The sequence below is a fragment of the Triturus cristatus genome, chromosome 6 (assembly GCF_964204655.1).
Source record: "Triturus cristatus chromosome 6, aTriCri1.1, whole genome shotgun sequence".
Classification (NCBI taxonomy): Eukaryota; Metazoa; Chordata; class Amphibia; order Caudata; family Salamandridae; genus Triturus; species Triturus cristatus.
In genome coordinates this window covers 564,632,364-564,651,476 of record NC_140589.1, presented here as the reverse complement: position 1 = coordinate 564,651,476, position 19,113 = coordinate 564,632,364, and the positions used below count along the sequence as shown (strand labels likewise).

The 19,113-nt window shown below is 48.9% G+C and overlaps 1 protein-coding gene across 2 annotated transcripts in view; it reads right to left on the bottom strand.

The window, feature by feature from the left end:
- Window positions 1-19,113, bottom strand: part of BCKDHB (branched chain keto acid dehydrogenase E1 subunit beta) — a 1,118,926-nt gene that overhangs the window by 657,635 nt on the left and 442,178 nt on the right. For both annotated transcript variants that reach the window (XM_085611011.1, XM_085611012.1), the window contains exon 8: window positions 5,601-5,711. In XM_085611011.1, the coding sequence (XP_085467137.1) occupies window positions 5,601-5,711 (111 nt within the window). The remainder of the gene's footprint in view (window positions 1-5,600; window positions 5,712-19,113) is intronic.

The window sequence follows — 19,113 nt, the reverse complement described above, 5'->3', positions numbered from 1 at the left end:
CTGCAGGGGAGGGGAATAAATGGTATTCTGCCTGACCGGGCCGTTAATATTCGGGGTTAGCTTTAAGGTAACCTCGATGGGGTAGTGGTCACTGATAGGAATTTCAAGGGTCTCCCAATTGGTAATCAAGCCTGAGTACCTTGTGGATATGAGTGAATAGTCGATCGTGGTGTGACAACCTCTCCCATTATAAGTGGGTTTAAAGGACTTAGGGGGAAAACATAAATCATTAACAAAGGATAAATTAAAATGGAATAATAATCCGTTTAACAAGTCTCCCAATTTAGAGTGGCAGAAATGGTTAGGGGAATCATCCATTTCAGTCATCCGACCACAAGTGCCTCTGATATTCTGAGAACAAAGCGGGCAGTTGAAATCGCCTACCAGGATAATTAGAGTATCAGAGTTGTTTTGGGACTCTATGTTTATTAGGTCGGATTTTAATCCGTTAAACACCGTGTCCAAGTATACATTTGGGATGTTATTATAAAGATTGACCAGAGCGACATTATGAATGGAGCCGCCGGACAAACTAATTAATTGGTAGTAAGAAGACTGTGTAATATAAGTTGGTTTTAATCGGAGTTCTACAGAGATGTAGGTCGTGAGTCCTCCCTTGTATCTGCCATGGGGACTGGGGGAGGCTGGGGTGTGAAAAGTCTGATAACCTGGAAGATGGAGCTCTGTAGGGGTCCAGGTTTCCTGGAGGCAGATAATACTATATCGGGAGACGATTTGAGTCCATGCAGGGTTAGACAGCTTGTCAAGGAGACCTGCCACGTTCCAAGACAAGAGGCTGTCTCCCTGCAGGGGCTCAATCGTACAGATAGTACCAGTCGGCGAGTCTGTTACAGCCTTGGCAGTTTCTATAAAATGCGGGGAATTTATCGAGAGGTGAAGGTCGCTGTGGGCCAGATGGGGGGAAAGGAGGTTGGTAGTCGGCGGGAACGGTGGCTCTGAAAGTGAAGGATGGGAAACGATGGCAGGAGGTGGTTTCCACCCCATGGTGGTACTAGGCAGAGTATGAATCATGATGTTAGAGTTGTCTAGTACTAAGGTGGGTGACAGAATACTCATTTGAGATGGATTGTCGGCCATCAGTCCAGGGTGAGAGAGTCAGTCCTGTTCGTTCAAACCCGAGAGGGTAGCGTAGCTGTTAGAGGTGGGAATAGTAAAATGGGATATCTCGGGAGTAGCCCTCGATAATAGGTGTGAAGGTGTGGGATGTGTCAGAAGGGAACGGGGGTAAAAATAACTTAAATCGGCCGTTGAGATTCCAGAGCCCCTACACGGGGAGTACCAGTCCACAATGTGAGGTAGCACTCTATGATCACGAAAATTAATAATGATGACATCTCCCTGTTTGTCCTTGGGTCTAGGGCCCAGCCAATTGAGTCTCCTGACGTGTAGAATTTCGCCATTGATTTCAGGGGGGAGCGGTCTATTCTGAGTCAGCCAGTATACTACTTTATTTTTGAGTTCCTGGTAGCTCTCCGTTTTACCCTGTGCAAGAACTGGGACGCCAATGAGAGTGACTACATAAGGTGCTGCTTCAGGGGGCAAGTCAATGTGTGAGCTTCTATCTAATTTGTGAACTGAGGGGGGCTGCCTATTGAAATTAATACCCCGGGGGACTGTGATAATGGGAGTTGGATCTTCTCTGGTTGCTCCTTTGGCAGTAGATTGTATCTGTAGGGTAGGCAGGGAAGCTTGTGTGTTCTGTGTTTGATTGGATGTGTTAGACTAGGTAATCGTTTGAGTGTGAGGGAAAGAATGGGGGACCGAGGGGTTTTTACGTAAATGGGAATTCAATTCTGTGTTTGAGGCAAGGAGAGAAGCGCGCGAGACTTCCAAAGATGCTAGCTGTGATGCGATGTTCTTAACTCTCTCTATCAGAGGTGAGAGTAAAGATCTTACCAAATGCTCTATATCGGTAAGTAAGTTGGAATAAGGGGAGATAGGAGGCTGCGTGGGAGATACTGGGGGCCTAGTTCGTGTAGGGGACCGTATTAGTTGGGGCATATTTTTAAGCGCATCCAAGTGGCCATCCTTTCTCCTTTTTCTTGATGGAGCAGACCGGATGGTTTTTGCTATTGCCTTCGAGCGGCTGGGTCTATTATTTGCCGGTTTTCGCTTAGGGGTCTTAGCAGTGTGGGTAGGTGATAAATCCACGGGAGGGGTGCCGACAGTGGATTGAGGGTTGGGGGGGCAAATTTCAGGCTCGGTGGAGATAGACGCTATATCTATTAAATCGCGGTGAGGCGCAGATGGGCCAGGATCAGGGATTGAATCAAAGTCAGAATCCCTAAGTGGCGGTGAAATGGCCTGTTGAATATGGCCCATTGAAGAGCGCTTCTGAAAGGCGGGGTCCAGTGATAATCGGCGTTCCGTGATGGCGATCTCTTTTTCTAGCACGGAAGCGGCCCTGGTAATAAAGTGGTCAAGTGTCCCCCTGACTGAGCCCCCAACCAGAGAAGGCCTTCGTTTAGTCGTATGAGAGGTCATATTGGTTAACTTGGTAATATCAAAACACAGATCATATATTAGCTACTGCAGTTATACCATATGGGGAGTAAGACGCATAAGCCTGTCGAAAGTCTATAGCGGGCAGTTCCAGTAAACCCAGAAGGAGACAAGACACAAGTCAATCACCTGGATCAGGGAAGGTTGACGACGTTGGAGTGGACAGGACAGGGGGGGTGGCCCAGCCCAGCCTCGATCGGCCTTGGACGGCCGTAGACGGCACACCCTTTGCCCGGGCTTAGCCCGGCGTGTCCCGCTGCGCGTCCCGCGAAGCGGGAGGCGCGAGGTCAATTTCAAGGCCTGCCGGTGGAAGGGGAGGGGCTGCTGGTGGTGACGCTGCCCCTCGCTGCCTCAGGTCCCTCTGGTCTCTGTAGTTGCTGTAGTGGCAAGTCCGTATGCCGTCCGCTGCGCGTCCCGCGAAGCGGGAGGCGTGAGGTCAATTTCAAGGCCTGCCGGTGGAAGGGGAGGGGCTGCTGGTGGTGACTCTGCCCCTCGCTGCCTCAGGTCCCTCTGGTCTCTGTAGTTGCTGTAGTGGCAAGTCCGTATGCCGTAGGGTAGAGTGGCGCAGACTTCAGTGGTGTAGAGTGACGTAGAGTGCAGTGGTGTAGAGTGACGTAGAGTGCAGTGGTATACAGTAACAGGGTGGTGAAGTAGAGTGGGGTTGAGTAGAGTGGTGTTGAATAGATCGGAGTTATACAGAGTAACGTAGAGAGCAGTGGAGTTCAGTAGCATTGAGTAAAGTGGTGCAGAGTAGAGTGCAGTGGCGTAGAATGACTGGTGTTGAGTGCCTTGGCACAGAGTGTTGCAGAGTACAGTGATGTAGAGTGCAGCGGCATATACTGCAGCATCGTAGAACGCAGTGGCATAGATTAGAGTGGTACAAAGTAGAGTGCAGTCATGTAGAGTAGAGTGCAGCGGGAACTCCTCAGTTAAGGATGAGGAGTGTTGCCCCACTGCTCTCAGAGTAGTGGAAAAAGAAAATGATAATAGCGTAATGGCATAGAGTAAAGTTCCATAGAGTGCAGTGGCCAGAGTAAATTAGAGTGTCATACAGTGGGTTGGTGTAAAGTGCATGGGAGTTGTGTGTTACAGCGTAAAGTGCATTGGTGTAGAGCATATCTGCATAGAGTGCAGTGGCGTAAAGTGCAGTATTACACAGTTCTGTAGAGTGGAGTTTTACAGAGCAGATTGGAGTGACCTAGATTGGAGTCTTGTAGAGTGCAGTGGTGAAAAGTGCAGTGCTGTAGAGTAGAGTAGAGTGGCGTAGAGTGCATTGGCATAAATTAGAGAGGTGTAGAGTGCAGTGGCAGAGAGTCGAGTGGGACGGATTGTTGTAAAGTAAAGTGGAGTGGTGCAGAGTGGAGTGGTGCAGAATAGAGTGCCATGGAGTGGAGTATGCATGGTGATAGGACACTGCCATTACGGACAACACATTTTCGATGGAAATGAAAGTTACATTTGCACAGTAATACAGTTTTGCTAATAAAAATATACGGTCATTTTGAAAACAGTAGTCCTTAATTAAGGTAAAATGAAAAAGCAAAATAAATATAGAATGAAATCAGTTCCATATTGCTACTGTCCAGCCGAACAGTCAGAGTTAATCAAAATAGTGATTATGAGGATCAAGAGAAACATTAACCAAGTGGGACACAATCCTGCATCCAAGACATAAAAGTGAACAACGATGGAGATGAAACAAACTAACAATCAGGCAAGGCTTGTTTGTAAATGTGAAGGATTAAACCAGCGAAATAGTGAACACATCCGTTACACATTAAATACAAATAAGTTAGTGTACACGGAGTCAAGCAAGTCAACGACGTTTCGATCCCTCTGGAAAGATAGTGGGATCATCATCAGAACAAAAACAGATAGATGCCTGAAGGACATACAGCCTGCGCCAAACCACCTTCTCACATTGGAAGGACAGCATATACCAATGTGAGAAGGTGGCTTGGTATATGCTGTCCACTAGTTAAAGTGGGCACCCTGTACCAATCCACACGACCATTATGATGTATGGTCAAAGAAAGTGGGCACCCTGTACCAATCCACACGGGCCTTATGATGTATGGTCAAAGATAACCTTTATGAAAGCTATCCTAGTGATAGCTATGGAGAGCATCCTTCAAACTTAATCTTGAAGGAATGTAAAGCAGCTTGTTTTACCAGAATATCACCTCCTCAATGACTAAATGAAGGAGAACCACACAGTAGTTATATTATTAAATACATATTTTTATATAACACTCTACGATCTTCTACACGAAGATAGAACATCAAACACAATACTGGATCAATAGAACAGTTGTAAGTAGCACAATACATAGCGGGCGACCGAACCATATACTAAAATAGTGGTATATTAATAAATAAATATTATTTTATAACTACTGTGTGGTTCTCCATCATTTAGTCATTCAGGAGGTGATATTCTGGTAAAACAAGCTGCTTTACATTCCTTCAAGATTATCCATACTTCAAGGCTACATTTAGACTGAAGGAAATGGTTCAATCTTTTCTGCTACAAATAGGAAGAACTTCTGGTGGTGGTCTGGAATTAGTCAGCAACCTGTAACTTCAATGAGAACAACCAAACTTTAATTGCACTAAGAACAGGATTAGAGATTCTAGAGTGAGGAACGGATTTACAACACAGAAAATCAATAATGGGGCTTGGCCTACAGAAAGATGGTTTGAGAAAAATGCCCCTTACCATGACACTCAACTGGATGTGACAAATTATGGGATGGTGCTTTTAGTAAATATACATTTGCAAAAATCCAGCAATGACAAAATTCACATTCTAACAGTAAGGAGTCCCAACTCAAATCTAGAAAATCGAAAGAATAGGCTGTTAGCTGTTGAGGAGCTTATTTTCAGCCACAACGCAGAACCTAAAGATCTGGCATGATATAAAACAAAGGGAATTTACTTTGCAGAAAACACCACCAGTCTGGCTCACATCAAGATTTTCCTCACAGTTGAAGTCTCTGATTCACAACACCACAAATAATGTTTTGGTAGATTGATTGTGAGTTTTATCAAAGTATCACATCTCTGTCTTCTCCTACCTTACACACTGTATCAATATCCCATGGAAGAATGGTTCTCAGATCAATGATTTCACAGGATATACCCAGTTTTTCTTGAGCCATGGTTGCCACTTCCTTAACAACATGCACCTAAAAGAAAAGAAAATCAGTGCTTTTGGTCATCAGCCATATCAAACAACAACATAAAAACCTTTGAATTACTATTACTGAGATAGTTTGCGAAGAACAACAAGGATTATTGTGAAAACAATTTACTTTAATTGTATGTTTCTATTTATCACAGGTAGTCTTCATTTATAAATTAGTTAAAGTGCATATACAGCAACAACAGCAAACTACAGTTTTAGGTCGCTGTGACCATAACTGATAATGTGAAAAGGGTAGCTGAAGATAAGAACACGTTTATCATATTTCGAATAAACAGTATATGCTTGTATGAGCTGCATAAACCACTTTATTTATTAACAAACGATCTGTAACTATGAGATGTCTAGACAAACAGCTTGCAGTAATTTCTATACCCTTCAATAGTGGAGGTGGTTTGTGCTACATTATCATGTTATACTGTTCTGCAAATGTAATTGACGGAATATAGCTCTTGCTGGACGTTCCTACATGCAAGTTTTTACAATTCTCTCATTCCTTATAGCTAAATGTTAAGTTATTTTAGGTAGACTTGTACAGTGCACTAATCATCCATGACGGTATCCAGGCGTTTCAGCAGGTGAGCGGGCATATGATCACTGCGGAGCCAGGTCTCTTCTTATGGAACTCAAGAAGTGGGGAGGAGGCCCTATTGTGTTGGGGGAGGTTGTTTCATGTTTTGGGTGTGATGTAGGAGAAGGAGTGACATCCTGCTTTGTTTTTGTGAATGCAGGGGGTGTGTGCGAGTACGAGTGAGGTAGAGTGTAGACATCTGGTTTGGCTGGCGAAAGTGTACGAGGTTGTTTAGGTATGTTGGTGCGATGTCGTGCAGGGCTTTGTAAATATGAGTGAGTAGTTTGAATTGGATGCGTTTGTAAATGAGGAGCCAGAGGAGTTCCTTAAGGTGCAGTGCATTGTGGGTGCAGCGTGGGAGGTCTAGCAGGAGTTTTGATGGTCTGGAGTCTTTGTAGGATATGCTTGAAGATTCCGTCAGAGTGCATTGCCGTTGTCAAGTCTGCTTGTGATGACTGCTTGGGTGAAGGTCCGTCTAGTGTTCTGTGGTACCCACTTGAAGATCTTACATAGCATACGTAGGATGTGAAATCAGGAGGTGCTCTCTGCCTTGACCTGTGCCATTATGGAGAGTTTGGCATCTAGGATGATTCCCAGGTTTCTAACGTGTTAGGCGTATGTTCGTCCTAGCTCCGACGGCCACCAGGTGAAGTCCCAGGGGGAGGGCTTGTTACAGCAGATCATAACTTTTGTCTTATTGGAATTGAGCAGGCACTTTGTTCTCTTTTAGTCTGCTACCATAGTCGTGCCGTTGGTAAAGTTGTTTCTGGAGGTGGTTATCCTGTCCATCAGTGAGAGGATGAGTTCTGTGTCATTGGCATATGAGATTAAGGAGATGCCTTGATATCGGATGATGTTGGCTAGCGGGATCATGTAGATGTTGAACAGGGTGGCACTGAGGGAAGATCCCTGGGGACTCCACAGATCAGTTTCTTGGTTTCTGATGTGAATGGTTGCATACTAACTCTTAGGGTTCTTCCCATAATGAAGAAACCGATCCAGTGGAGTGTGGGTTCTTGGATACCCATGTCGTGGAGTCTTCTGATCAGAGTGTAGTGGTAGACGGTGTCAAAGGTTGCCGATAGGTTGAGTAGGTAGAGGGTGTTACAGGGATTCTGCTTAGAAACAGAACTATGCCTGGAGCCAAGGAACATCAGTATGCAAGAACTGAGTCACCATACCACATCAGTATCTATGGGCCCAAATACAGACTTGCTCATAGTGATTTACTTGCTCTCCTAATCTTTTCAGAGAAACAGGTAAATTGGCACCCCAGAACACAACACTCTTGCACTTCTCAGGGATCACAGTAGCAAGCCATCACCTTTCGTTCTCTCACTCATAAGTATCCACAATAAACAGAAAAGAGAACCGAAGAAAGCTTACAAACTGTACACAATGAAAAACCCTGTCATTTTGAAAGACATCTGCCTAAGCCTACCCTCACTATAGAAACACATTGTTATATTATAGATCTCTGGGATTAAGTGGGGGAACCCATACCTGGTACTTCCACATCTCAGGCAGTGGAATTCTCTACCGTCTCCTTTGCTCTGCGAGATTGTGTCCTCTCTGTTTTCAAAACGACAAGTCCCAGCTTATATGATAAGAATTGCATGTTCTAAACAGCAGCTGGATTTCGCTATTATGTCTAATGTGTTAGTGTCTGACCACAGAGAAAACAGAGCACAGTGTTTTTTAACCTTGCATGAAATGTTCCGTCTGAATCCCAGCAGAAGAACTAAATAACAAAACATGTGCAGCCTATTTGAAAAAAAAATGTGTAGCACAAAACAAATGTGTTCTTTTGCAAAGTGTGCAACACAAATGCTGGCTAATATTTGCAGTTAGGCTAACATAAGGGAGAAAACACTGTGGACCCATAAGAAATATACGACAAGGGCTGCTGTTTTGCTGTGATTTAGGATGGTCGTAATGTTGCTGAGGGCTCCAATGAGTGCTATTTTAGTGCTGTGAGTCTTTCAGAAGTCGGATTGGCTGTCGTCCAGTAGGTGGTGGTTGAGAGTTGTTTGTTGATGGCCTTCTCCATCACTTTGGCTGGGTACATGAGCAGGGATATTGAACGGAAGCTGCCTAGTTGGTTTGAGTCCACTGATTGTTTTTTGTTTTTAGTAGAGCGTTGACTTCTGCGCGTTGCCAGTCGCCCAGGAATGCGAAAGAAATGAGATGGAGGTGTTTGTGATGTTGGAGGGGAAAGTTCTGAATGGGTAAGTTCCTAAGTTGTAGATGTGGTGAGGCATGGGTCAGTGGGGACCCCTGAGTGGATGGGCCTTATGGCTGTCTCTTCTCTGGTGAGGGGTGTACATTTGGTCAGGTGGCTGTCTTGGTTGGTAGCTTGGCAATGGCTTTAGCGCGGTCAGATTAGTATGGGAAGTTTCTGTCGATATTGGAGATTTTACAGAGGAAAACTTTGGATAGGTCATTGCAGAATCCTTGTGATGGGGAATGTTGTTGACCGTTGCAGAAGGTGTGGGGAAGTCTTTAATGATGGACATCTCCTTACTTGCTGTTGTCTTCCTTCGATGCAATCAGCTACAGCACGTTTCTTGGTGTCTCGTAGTTGCTTGCGGAAGCATCTGAGAGCAGCCTTCCTAGATGGATCTGTCTGTGGTTTCAAGGCTGATTCTCCATTTCTTTTCTAATTATTTGCAGTGTCGTTTTGATTCTCGGAGCTCCTCTGTGTACTAGCTAGCTTGATCGTTGAATCTTATTTGTTTTTCGAGTTTGATTGGCGTGAGGGAATCAGCGCAGTTCCTGATCCAGTTGTTGAAGTTTGTGATGTCCTTGTCGAGGTTATTCGTGGGGTTGGGTTGATCCATGGTGAGGGCACTGAGCCAGTCTATTTTGGAGATTTTACCACAGCTGTGGCTGATGCTGGTGGGTGTGTTTACTTGGAGATTGTTGATCTTGAATTGGCTGATGGAGGGGTCAGTCCATGTGAGAGGAGTGGTGGCTATGTATTTGATGCTGTTGCCAGTGGTGAAGATGGCGTCCAGTGTTTGTCCTGTAATGTGTGTGGGAACAGGGATGAGCTGGGTGAGGCTGATGTTACCCTGGCTTTCGAGAAGTGCTGTGGAACAGTGGTCAGTCCTTGCTTCCAGGTAGAATTTGAGGTTACCAAGCAGTAAGCAGGCTCTGAAGTCTAAGGTGAGCCGGGCTACGAAGTCGGTGATGAGGTTAGTAAAGGTGGTTCGCGGTCCAAGTGGTCAGTAGGCGAGAGTCCTGTGCAGGTTGAAGGGTATACAAGATTTGTAGTTTGAAGTGTAGGTGTTCCATCAATTGGGTGCCAGTTTCCGCAGAGGTCGAGCACTTGATGGATTCTTCGAAGATGACTGAGAGTCCTCCTCCAGGCTTGTGGTTGTGATCCCGCCATGCGATCTTGTAGCCTGCAGCTATTGTTGTGGCGATGTCAGGTGCTGAAATGGCATTGAGCCAGGTTTCTGTGAAGAAGAGGAAGTCTGGTGCGTCACTCCTTACTAGGCCCCAGATTTCAATTGCATGTTTGCTACTGAGCTGTTGAGCAGCTGCATGTGAGTGAGTGCTGTTGTGTGGATTTGTGGAGGGCTGGGTGTGGGGTGGCGTGGGGTTGTAGTTGGCATGTTTGGCTTGTGTGTGGGGGTGTGGAAGGCTGCATGAGAATCTGCAGTGGGAGCAGGCAAATGTTCCTACTGTGTTGTGTGGTGCGGTTCGGTAGCAGCGTAGTAAGCGGTAGCCAGGTTGATCCACCATAGTATGGCTGTAGAATAACACTGGGTGGTGATTGGATCAGGGTTTCTGGAGAAGGGCAGTCCAGGCATAGACGGGCACAGATGGGTTTTGCCTTTGGAAGCAGCGCTTCTACTGTTCAGTCGCGCAGTGACCCCCATTAAGTATGTCCTGGAAGGGAGAGGGTGGTGCTTTTAAGAGCAGGAAGAAGAGGTAGGAAAGTGACATAGGAGGAGCAGGTAAGGAGTGGGGGAGGTGGCTGGTGGGAAAAAAGAGCAGTGGGGTGAGGGGGCTTGAAACGGGGGGGAAAAGGAAAGGAGATAATGGCACAAAGAGAAAGCTGCACAAAAAAAGAAAAGCAGCATAAAGAGACAGCTGCAGACAAGGCACAAAAAGAAAAGCTGCACAAAATAGAAAAGCCAAAGAGAGAAGGGCACAAAAGGGAAAGTCGTAAAAGAGCAGAGAACAGGTATGCAAGTGAAGATGTCAGAGAGTGTGAGTGAATGAGACTGAGTGAGAAAGGTGGCTGGGTGAGAAGAAAGGAGGAAAGAGCACAGAGAGGTTAAAGTAGAAGCCTTGAGGCGAACGCCGAGTTTGAAAGGTCCTAGACTGGTCGTAGCATTACATGGAGTCCTACACTACCTAATCAATGTCCACAACATATAAAAATGATCCATTACCACTGCTTCTGCATTAAAGTAACATTCCTTATCATATGAGTATTTAAGAAACTGTACAACTTATTTTGTTCATATATTTTCCCAATATACCCGTAACTGGAATTTGTAGCCTATCGAACTCAAAGGTACTTGTTATGTGTTATTGAGCTGCCATCCTCAAAACAAACAATTCAATCTAGTAGACTCAGCCACAGCATCCACCTTGTACTACACATATAGCAAGAGACACAAGTACAAACAGATAGGACAAAGAAGAGTCCAGCGAGAGTCATCTCCGGACTCTAACAAGCCCTCTCATGTTGCTAAAGGAAGTAAAGGAAAGCCAACAACGCACCCTCTACTGAAGCCCCATGAGAAGACCAAGCAATCCCAACTGAGTGAGGCGGTCAAAGATTATGTCCCCACCTCCCAGCTTGTAAAGAGGTGAAATTGAATCAGATTCCTGAAGGGAAGATGTAACTGACTGGCAGACAGGCATGCACACAAAATAGGAAAGCCTTCATTCCTGCAAGGAGGATGGACCATTAAAAGGAAGGCAAAGGTCATGATGCAGCTCTCATACCGTCTAGAATCCCACTCCATCCACTAGGAGAGGTTCACTAAGAGGGTCATAAAATTATAGACCTGATATCATATTTTAAAGGGGAGAGCTCTGTGGAACCCCACACACAAGTAGGTGTCAAGAATATGAATGGAGAGGAATAATTTCACACTGGTGAGGGTCTGATAGAAAAAAGAAAGATCCATACCAAATCTATGTCCTGGGTACCAATTTCCATCAGCAACCAGGTCCAACAAGATCCGGTTAAGACTGAGCCGCCATCAGCCTGCATTCTCAGGTCATTCGGCAAGGAAGCAATTACTGGCCCCAAATCAATCTCGGGTCACAAACCCCTTTGCTGTTTAAGACAATAACTAGCCTTGACACATTCCTACAATGGTTTCACCAAAGCTCTAAACTAACTTTAAGATGGAGGCGGTTAGAAATATGTCTCTTGTTGACAAAAATGAATGGTCCGTTGAAGTTGCTTTATTAAGGGGAATGACTACTATGTCTTTCAGAGGAGTGCAGATCATTGCATTGTGCACAAGGGACTAAATGGCAATGGCCCTAGCTACTTAGCAGAGAGACTCAGCCGTTATCAGCCTTCCAGATCACTCTGTTCAGGCATTAAGTCTCTACTTCTGGTACCTTATGTTAAGAAATCCCGCAGAGGCGGGAAAGCCTTCCATTACCTAGCCACCTCCTAATGGAACCAACTTCCCAGCCACTTTCGGAAATGTCAAGACTACCTACTTTTCCACAAGCTCCTAAAAACCGAGCTTTTTTGAAAATCTTTTCCTTCCTAAACTGTTGCACCTCCGTAGTGTGGAGATACCCCTCTGGGGGTGCTTCGGGCGCTTTATAAGTCACAAAAATAAATAAATAAAATAAATAAATTGCACTATTTGAAACAACATTAACCGCTCTTCCCTGATGTATAGACACAGCACTATCATAACTTGAAGCGGCAAAGTTCTGGAAGGAGCCAGAAGGGTGAGAGCACTGTATCGTACAGTGAACTGCAATTTGTAGGCTGAGAGGAATCTCAGACTTCCTTTCGCTATACCCAACCCTGTCTAGACCTAGTAAGAGAAGAACCCAACAGAAGTAAGCACATCCATCCTTAATAACAGAGTTTTCACCTGGAAGCAGTAAAACCATTCTCCAGTCCTAACAGTTATGCAAGTCTAGCTAATCAAGTCTAATTCCAACACAAGGGCGATACAGCGGTAGAGACAAGCAAAAGAGAGTGAAAGAAATCAAGCAGAGGCTACAGTACAATCATTTCTATTTTTGGGGGGAAAAGCTCCACAGATGATCAAAATCATTAACTCGTGATTTAGTCTGATCAGACAGGGTATCATGTATTCCTTCAATTTCAAATATGAGGCAACAGCGAAATCTTGTAGCTGAACCAGGAGGAACAATGTTATTTCATGGGAAGCAGACCTGCTGCAGAATTTTGAATGTGCTTAAGGTGCCAGAAAGCATGGGAGTGAAGACCAAAATAAATAGACTTACACTAGCCAAGTCAGAAAAGAACCACCTGGCCCACTGTCTGTAGTGCAGGAATCAGAAGAGGAGGTAGGATTTTGTAGAGAATGCGAAGATGGTAGAAGCAAGACCGATCTGATTGTTTTGAGAAATGTGGTCAAGACAGATGCCAAGAATACAAATTTAGACAACAGGAATAGGCACAGGGTCCAAATTGACTGACCACCAGTCAGAAGGCCAGAGTAAAATTTCCTTTATCCAAAAATAATTTTCTGTTTGTCACTATTAAGTTGTAAGGTGTTGTGATACATTCAAGAGACCACAGCAATGACAAAGGAGGAGGGTTGTTATGTACATCTGACAAAATACAGTCCAGCCAAATGCGAAGCTGCATACTGTATACTTCAGAGACTACAGAAAAGACAAAGAAACTGATCAGCTGGACTAATAGAACAATGTAAATCTTGGAGGGGATCTGGCTAAAAGAGGAGTCTTAAGGGATCCCAAGCATGATGGGGAAAGATTCTAACTAAAAGGGAGGAAATAAATGACTTGACTACAATTGAACATTTAAGATTTAATTTAATCCAGGAAATAATCTTATTAAAAATGGGGGTCTCTAGTTGGCATATGTACCTTTGTCCGAATAGGGACCCTTGCTTCTAGTCAGGGTAAGGGGGATACCCTTCTAAAATAACCCCTGCTCACCCCTTTTGTAGTTTGGCACGAGCAGACAGGCTTATCTCGGAAGCAGTGTGTAAAGCATTTGTGAACACACAGTAATACAGTGAAAACACTACAATGGACAACACACCAGTTTAGTAAAATCAGTAATCTTTATCTAAACCAAACAAAATGGCAAAAGAACAAGTTACTTACCTTCGGTAACGATGTATCTGTAAGAAACATTAGTTAGTTAGATTCCTCACCTTAGAATATCGCCAGGCGTCAGACTGGATCCGGAAGATTTTTCGTCAGCAATACCCCTTGCGCGTCGCTAGGCGTCGTCTGCGGCTCCGCGTCCGTCGTCGGCGTCGTGCGCCGGAATGACGTCGTCGGAGTACTTAGACGCCGCCCTCGCGCGCTGACGTCAGTTCTTGTACATAGCTTTCCGCGCCAGGAACGCAGAGCCATGCAAAGACCGACACTGGTGCCAAAAATAAAATCTAGGGGCCTGAAAAGGATAACCTTAACCCTAGATGTCAGTTCGCAGAACGGGGAGGATGGGTGGGTCGGTGAGGAATCTAACTAACTAATGTTTCTTACAGATATATCATTACCGTAGGTAAGTAACTTGTTCATCTGAAAGAAACACGTTAGTTAGATTCCTCACCTTAGAATAGATACCCAAGCAATACCATCCCCGGTGGTGGGTCTGCGAACCAAGATCACACCAGAAAGTCCTGGAGGACAGAACGGCCAAAGAAGCCATCCCTCCGGACTTGGCTGTCAAGGCAATAATGCCTGGCAAACGTGTGTAGCGAAGCCCACGTCGCCGCCTGACAGATGTCCTGCAAAGGGACACCCCGTCCCAAAGCAGTAGTAGCCGCTGTGGCCCGAGTAGAGTGGGCGCGCAGCCCAACAGGAGGGTCCTTTTTTGCCAAGGAGTAACACATTTTGATGCACAAAACGACCCACCGAGAGATGGTCCGTTTGTGCACAGCTTTCCCCTTCTTAGCACCCACGTATCCAACGAAAAGTTGGTCGTCCACCCGGAACTGCTTTGTGCGGTCCAAATAAAAGGAGAGCGCACGTTTTGGGTCCAGACGGTGGAGCCTCTCTTCCTCTTTGGAAGGATGCAGAGGCGGAAAGAAGGTGGGCAAGGTGACAGACTGCCCAAGATGAAATGGAGTCACCACTTTCGGAAGAAAGGAGGGACGAGGCCGAAGGACAACCTTGTCCGGATGAACAGACAGAAAAGGAGGCTTTGAAGATAAAGCCTGGAGCTCACCCACCCGCCTAGCCGAGGTGATGGCTACCAGAAAAGCAGTCTTAAGAGTCAGAAGACGAAGAGGACAATTGTGAAGAGGCTCGAAGGGAGCGCACATCAGGAATGTCAAGACAAGATTCAAGTCCCACTGAGGCATTACAAACGGGACAGGAGGGAACGTGTGAGTAATGCCCTTTAGAAAGCGTGTAACTACAGGGGACTTGAAAAGAGAAGGCTGATCAGGAAGCCGCAAGAAGGCAGAGATGGCAGCAAGATAACCTTTCAGGGTGCCCAGGGCAGAGCCCTGCCGGGCCAAAGAAAGAAGAAAGAGGAGAACCTCAGAAAGAGGGGCGGAAAGGGGATCCACAGCCTTTGCTGTGCACCATGCCACAAATTTGTTCCACCGGCAGGCGTATACCGTCTTTGTGGAGGGACGCCTGGCTGCCAGAATGATATCACAAACTTCAGGAGGCAAGTCAAATGGCATCAACTGCCGCCGCTCAATCTCCACGCATGGAGGTGGAGGCTGGACAGGTTCGGGTGGAGGACCGTCCCCTGCTGCTGCGACAGAAGATTCTCCCGAAGGGGCAGACGTATCGGAGGATCGGTCAACATACTGAGTAGCTCGGGATACCAGTACCTTCGTGCCCAATCCGGAGCCACCAAGATGACTTGGGCCCGGTCGTGCCTGATCTTCTTCAGCACTCTGGGCAGAAGTGGTATAGGCGGAAAGGCGTGCAACAGACCGCAACTCCACTCGTGACGAAAAGCGTCGCCGAGCGAGTGCCGCCTTGGAAATTCCAACGCGCAGAACTGCTGACATTGCGCGTTCTCTTCGGTGGCGAATAGATCTAACCAAGGCTCTCCCCACTGCTGAAAGAGACCTTGTGCCACTTCGGAGTTCAGACGCCATTCGTGATCCATCATGCACCGGCGGCTGAGTTCGTCCGCTCTGGCGTTCAGAGAGCCCGCCAGATGTTGAACCACCAGGGTGACGCCCTGGTGTTCCAGCCATGTCCAGAGGCGCAGAGCCTCCTGACAAAGGGTCCACGACCCCACCCCGCCCTGTTTGTTGCAATACCACATAGCGGTGGTGTTGTCCGTGAACACCTGCACGACACTTCCCCTGACAGAGGGAAGGAAGGCTTTCAGTGCAAGTCGGATCGCTCTCAACTCCAACAGGTTGATGTGGAGACGAGACTCCGCCGGAGACCAGAGGCCTCTGATCTCCGCCTCTCCCATATGGCCACCCCATCCCAGGAGGGACGCATCCGTCACTACGACATGCTCCGGTTGGGGAAGGGAGAGGCTCTTGCCCTCGACCCAATCGCGGTCCGTGAGCCACCACTGCAACTGCTGTGCAGTGCCCTCCGAGATCAAGACATGGTCGGACAGGTTGCCGTGATGCTGGGCCCACTGAAACTTCAGGTCCCACTGCAGAGCCCGCATGCGCCGCCTGGCGTGATGCACTAGTAGGATGCAGGAGGCCATCAGCCCCAGAAGCCGCAACACTAGCCTGACCGAAACCCAGGATAGAGGCCGAAAGATGGGAATCAGGGCCTGAATATCCCGGACCCGCTGTTCCGGTGGATAGACCCGGAACTGCGCCGAATCGAGAACTGCTCCGATGAAGAGGAGCTTCTGAGAGGGACTCAGGTGTGACTTCGGCACGTTGATGGAAAACCCTAGCAAATGCAGGAGATCCGCCGTAGTCTGGAGGTGGGAGACGACTGTCTGGGGCGAGCCCGCCTTCAACAACCAGTCGTCGAGATAGGGGAAGACTGGAACCCCTGATCTGCGCAGATGAGCTGCGACCACCGCCATCACTTTCGTGAACACCCGAGGGGCACTGGTGAGGCCGAAGGGGAGTACGGTAAACTGAAAGTGCTCTTGGCCCACCGTGAACCGCAGGTAACGCCGGTGGGCCGGCAGGACGGGGATGTGGAAATATGCGTCCTGCAAGTCCAACGCTACCATCCAGTCTCCAGGGTCTAGGGCAGCTAAAACCTGAGCCAAAGTTAAGATCTTGAACCTCTCCTTCCGGAGGAAGGCATTGACGTTCCGGAGGTCCAAGATAGGGCGTAGGCCCCCTTTGCCCTTCTTGGGAACCAGAAAGTAGTGGGAATAACAACCACGACCTACTTCTGGGCTCGGAACGCGCTCGACGGCCCCCTTGGCCAAGAGGGCCGAAACTTCCTCGTGGAGAAGATTCAAATGATCCCCCGAGATACGGTGGTGCTGCGGTGGCATGGCTGGAGGGGTCGTCTCGAAGGGGAGGGAGTAGCCCCTTCGGACGATTTGCAGCACCCACCTGTCCGATGTGATGGACCGCCAGTGGAGGAGGTGATGGCGAACTCTGCCGCCCACTGGCGTGGAATGGGCCTGAAAGCTCGGACTAGGAAGGCTTTGACGCGGATGCTGCCGGGGTGGATGTGGGCTGACCTCGTCGACCTCCAGATCTGCCTCGGCGGAAACCACGTCCGCGACTGCGCGCAGGTTGGTTCTGCGGCTGGTGGCTAGGCGTACGTGAGGAGGCACCCCTTCCTTGGCCACGAAAGGGGCGAAAGGCGGAAGATTGCGACCGCGGAGCCGAGAGGCCCAAGGACTTGGCCGTAGCCCGGGAGTCCTTAAAGCGGTTCAGCGCACTGTCCGCTTTCTCGCCAAAAAGGCGAGTGCCATCAAAGGGCATGTCCATAACAGTGCTCTGGACATCACCCGAAAATGACGTGGACCACAGCCAGGCGTGACGTCTAAGCGCCACTGTGGTAGAAATGGCCCTACCCAGCGAGTCCGTGGTGTCAAGCCCACATCGTATAGCATGTCGCGCGGCATCCCTCCCATCGGCCAGAGCCTGGGTAAGTCGTGTCCGGACCTCCTCCGGACACAGGGGCAGCGCGTCCTCCACCGCATCCCACAGAGAGTGGGAATAACGGTCCAAGAGACAAGCGGTGTTCAAAGACCGCAGGCCCAAACTAAGGGAGGAGAACAGCTTCTTGCCAAACTGTTCTAGTCTCTTGGAATCCAGGTCCGGCGGGGCGGTCTGGAAAGAGGATTGGGAGGTGGAGGCCTGGATAACCAGGCTCTCAGGGGTAGGGTGTTTGGACAGAAAACTGGGGTCGCCCGGAGCAGGGCGGTGGCGCCTGGCGACGTTCCTGTCCACAGGAGGGACTGTGGAGGGCTTGGACCAGGTGCCCTGTAGAACGTCAATGAGGGCCTCATTGAATTGCAGCAGAGGCTCGGTGGAGCTTGCTGCAGACTGAAGCACCTCAGTGAGGACGTTAGTCCTCACAGCCACGGCAGGCAGCTCGAGCCCAAGGGCTGCGGCCGCCTTGCGCAGCACCACAGAGAAAGCAGCGCCCTCCTCCGAAGCCACAGTCGGAGGAGAGACGAATCCAGTGTCTGGAGAGGTATCCAGGCCACTGGCCTCCCCCAGTTCATCTGCCCAGTCCGGTGACATTTGAGCCTGAGCGGCCATAGGATCCTCGGATCCCTCCCAGTTGTCCCCATCATCCGATTCCTGGTATACAGGAGGAAGGTACGGAGCCGGACGGTAGACATAGTGTGTCTCTAGCGGTGCCGAACGCGGCGTCCATCGACGCCGTAGCGGCGCTGGGTCCGGAGTGGGACTGAACTGGGGCCCGACGTCGAGCAGAGTCGACGTCGGCGTCGGGGGTGGCACCGGTGTCGACGCCGGCGGAGGAGGCGTGACGAGGTCGACCGGCGTCGGCAGGGACTCGGGAACGGGTCCCTCGGGCGCTTGCGGCATCGAGGCCGGAGCCGTCGACGGGGCCGGGGCCGGAGCCACCTGCAGGCAAGGCAGCCCTGTCGGGTCCGCGGGGCCCGAAGGCGCGCCAGCGGGCGCCGACGGCGGGGCCAGGCTCCTCATGGCCGAGAGGAAGGCACTGACCTCCGCCGGCGTCGCGTCAGTCCCAAGGACCGGCGGGTATGGGGACGTGGGCGGCGCCTGCGGCTCCGCCGGAGCCGCGGGGGTGGAACCACCCTGACCCTCGGCCGAGTCGCGCGACCGGCGAGGGGAGTCCGAAGAGCGGTGTCGCCTCTTGGACTTCTTGGAATGCTTCGACTTACCAGAAGACTTGGATCCCGACGACCGATGGTGACGTCGGCTGCGGCTCCGCGACCGATCCTTGGACCTCCTCCTGGACCGGGATCGAGCGACGCGCGGAGCCGAGTGGCGGATCTCGAGAAGCTTACGGGACCGCTCCCGTCTAGCCTTCGAGGTCAGGGCCTTTCAGTCGGAACACGACTCCGCGTCGTGGTCGAGGCCCAAGCAGTAAAGGCACCGGCGGTGATGGTCTGTAACCGACATCAGGCGGCTACAGTCAGCACAGGCTTTAAAACCAGGCATCCTACCGGCACCGGAGTCGATTGACAAGATCAAAAAAGATCGAAAAAGTTAGTCAAAAAGTGACTAAAGGGGTA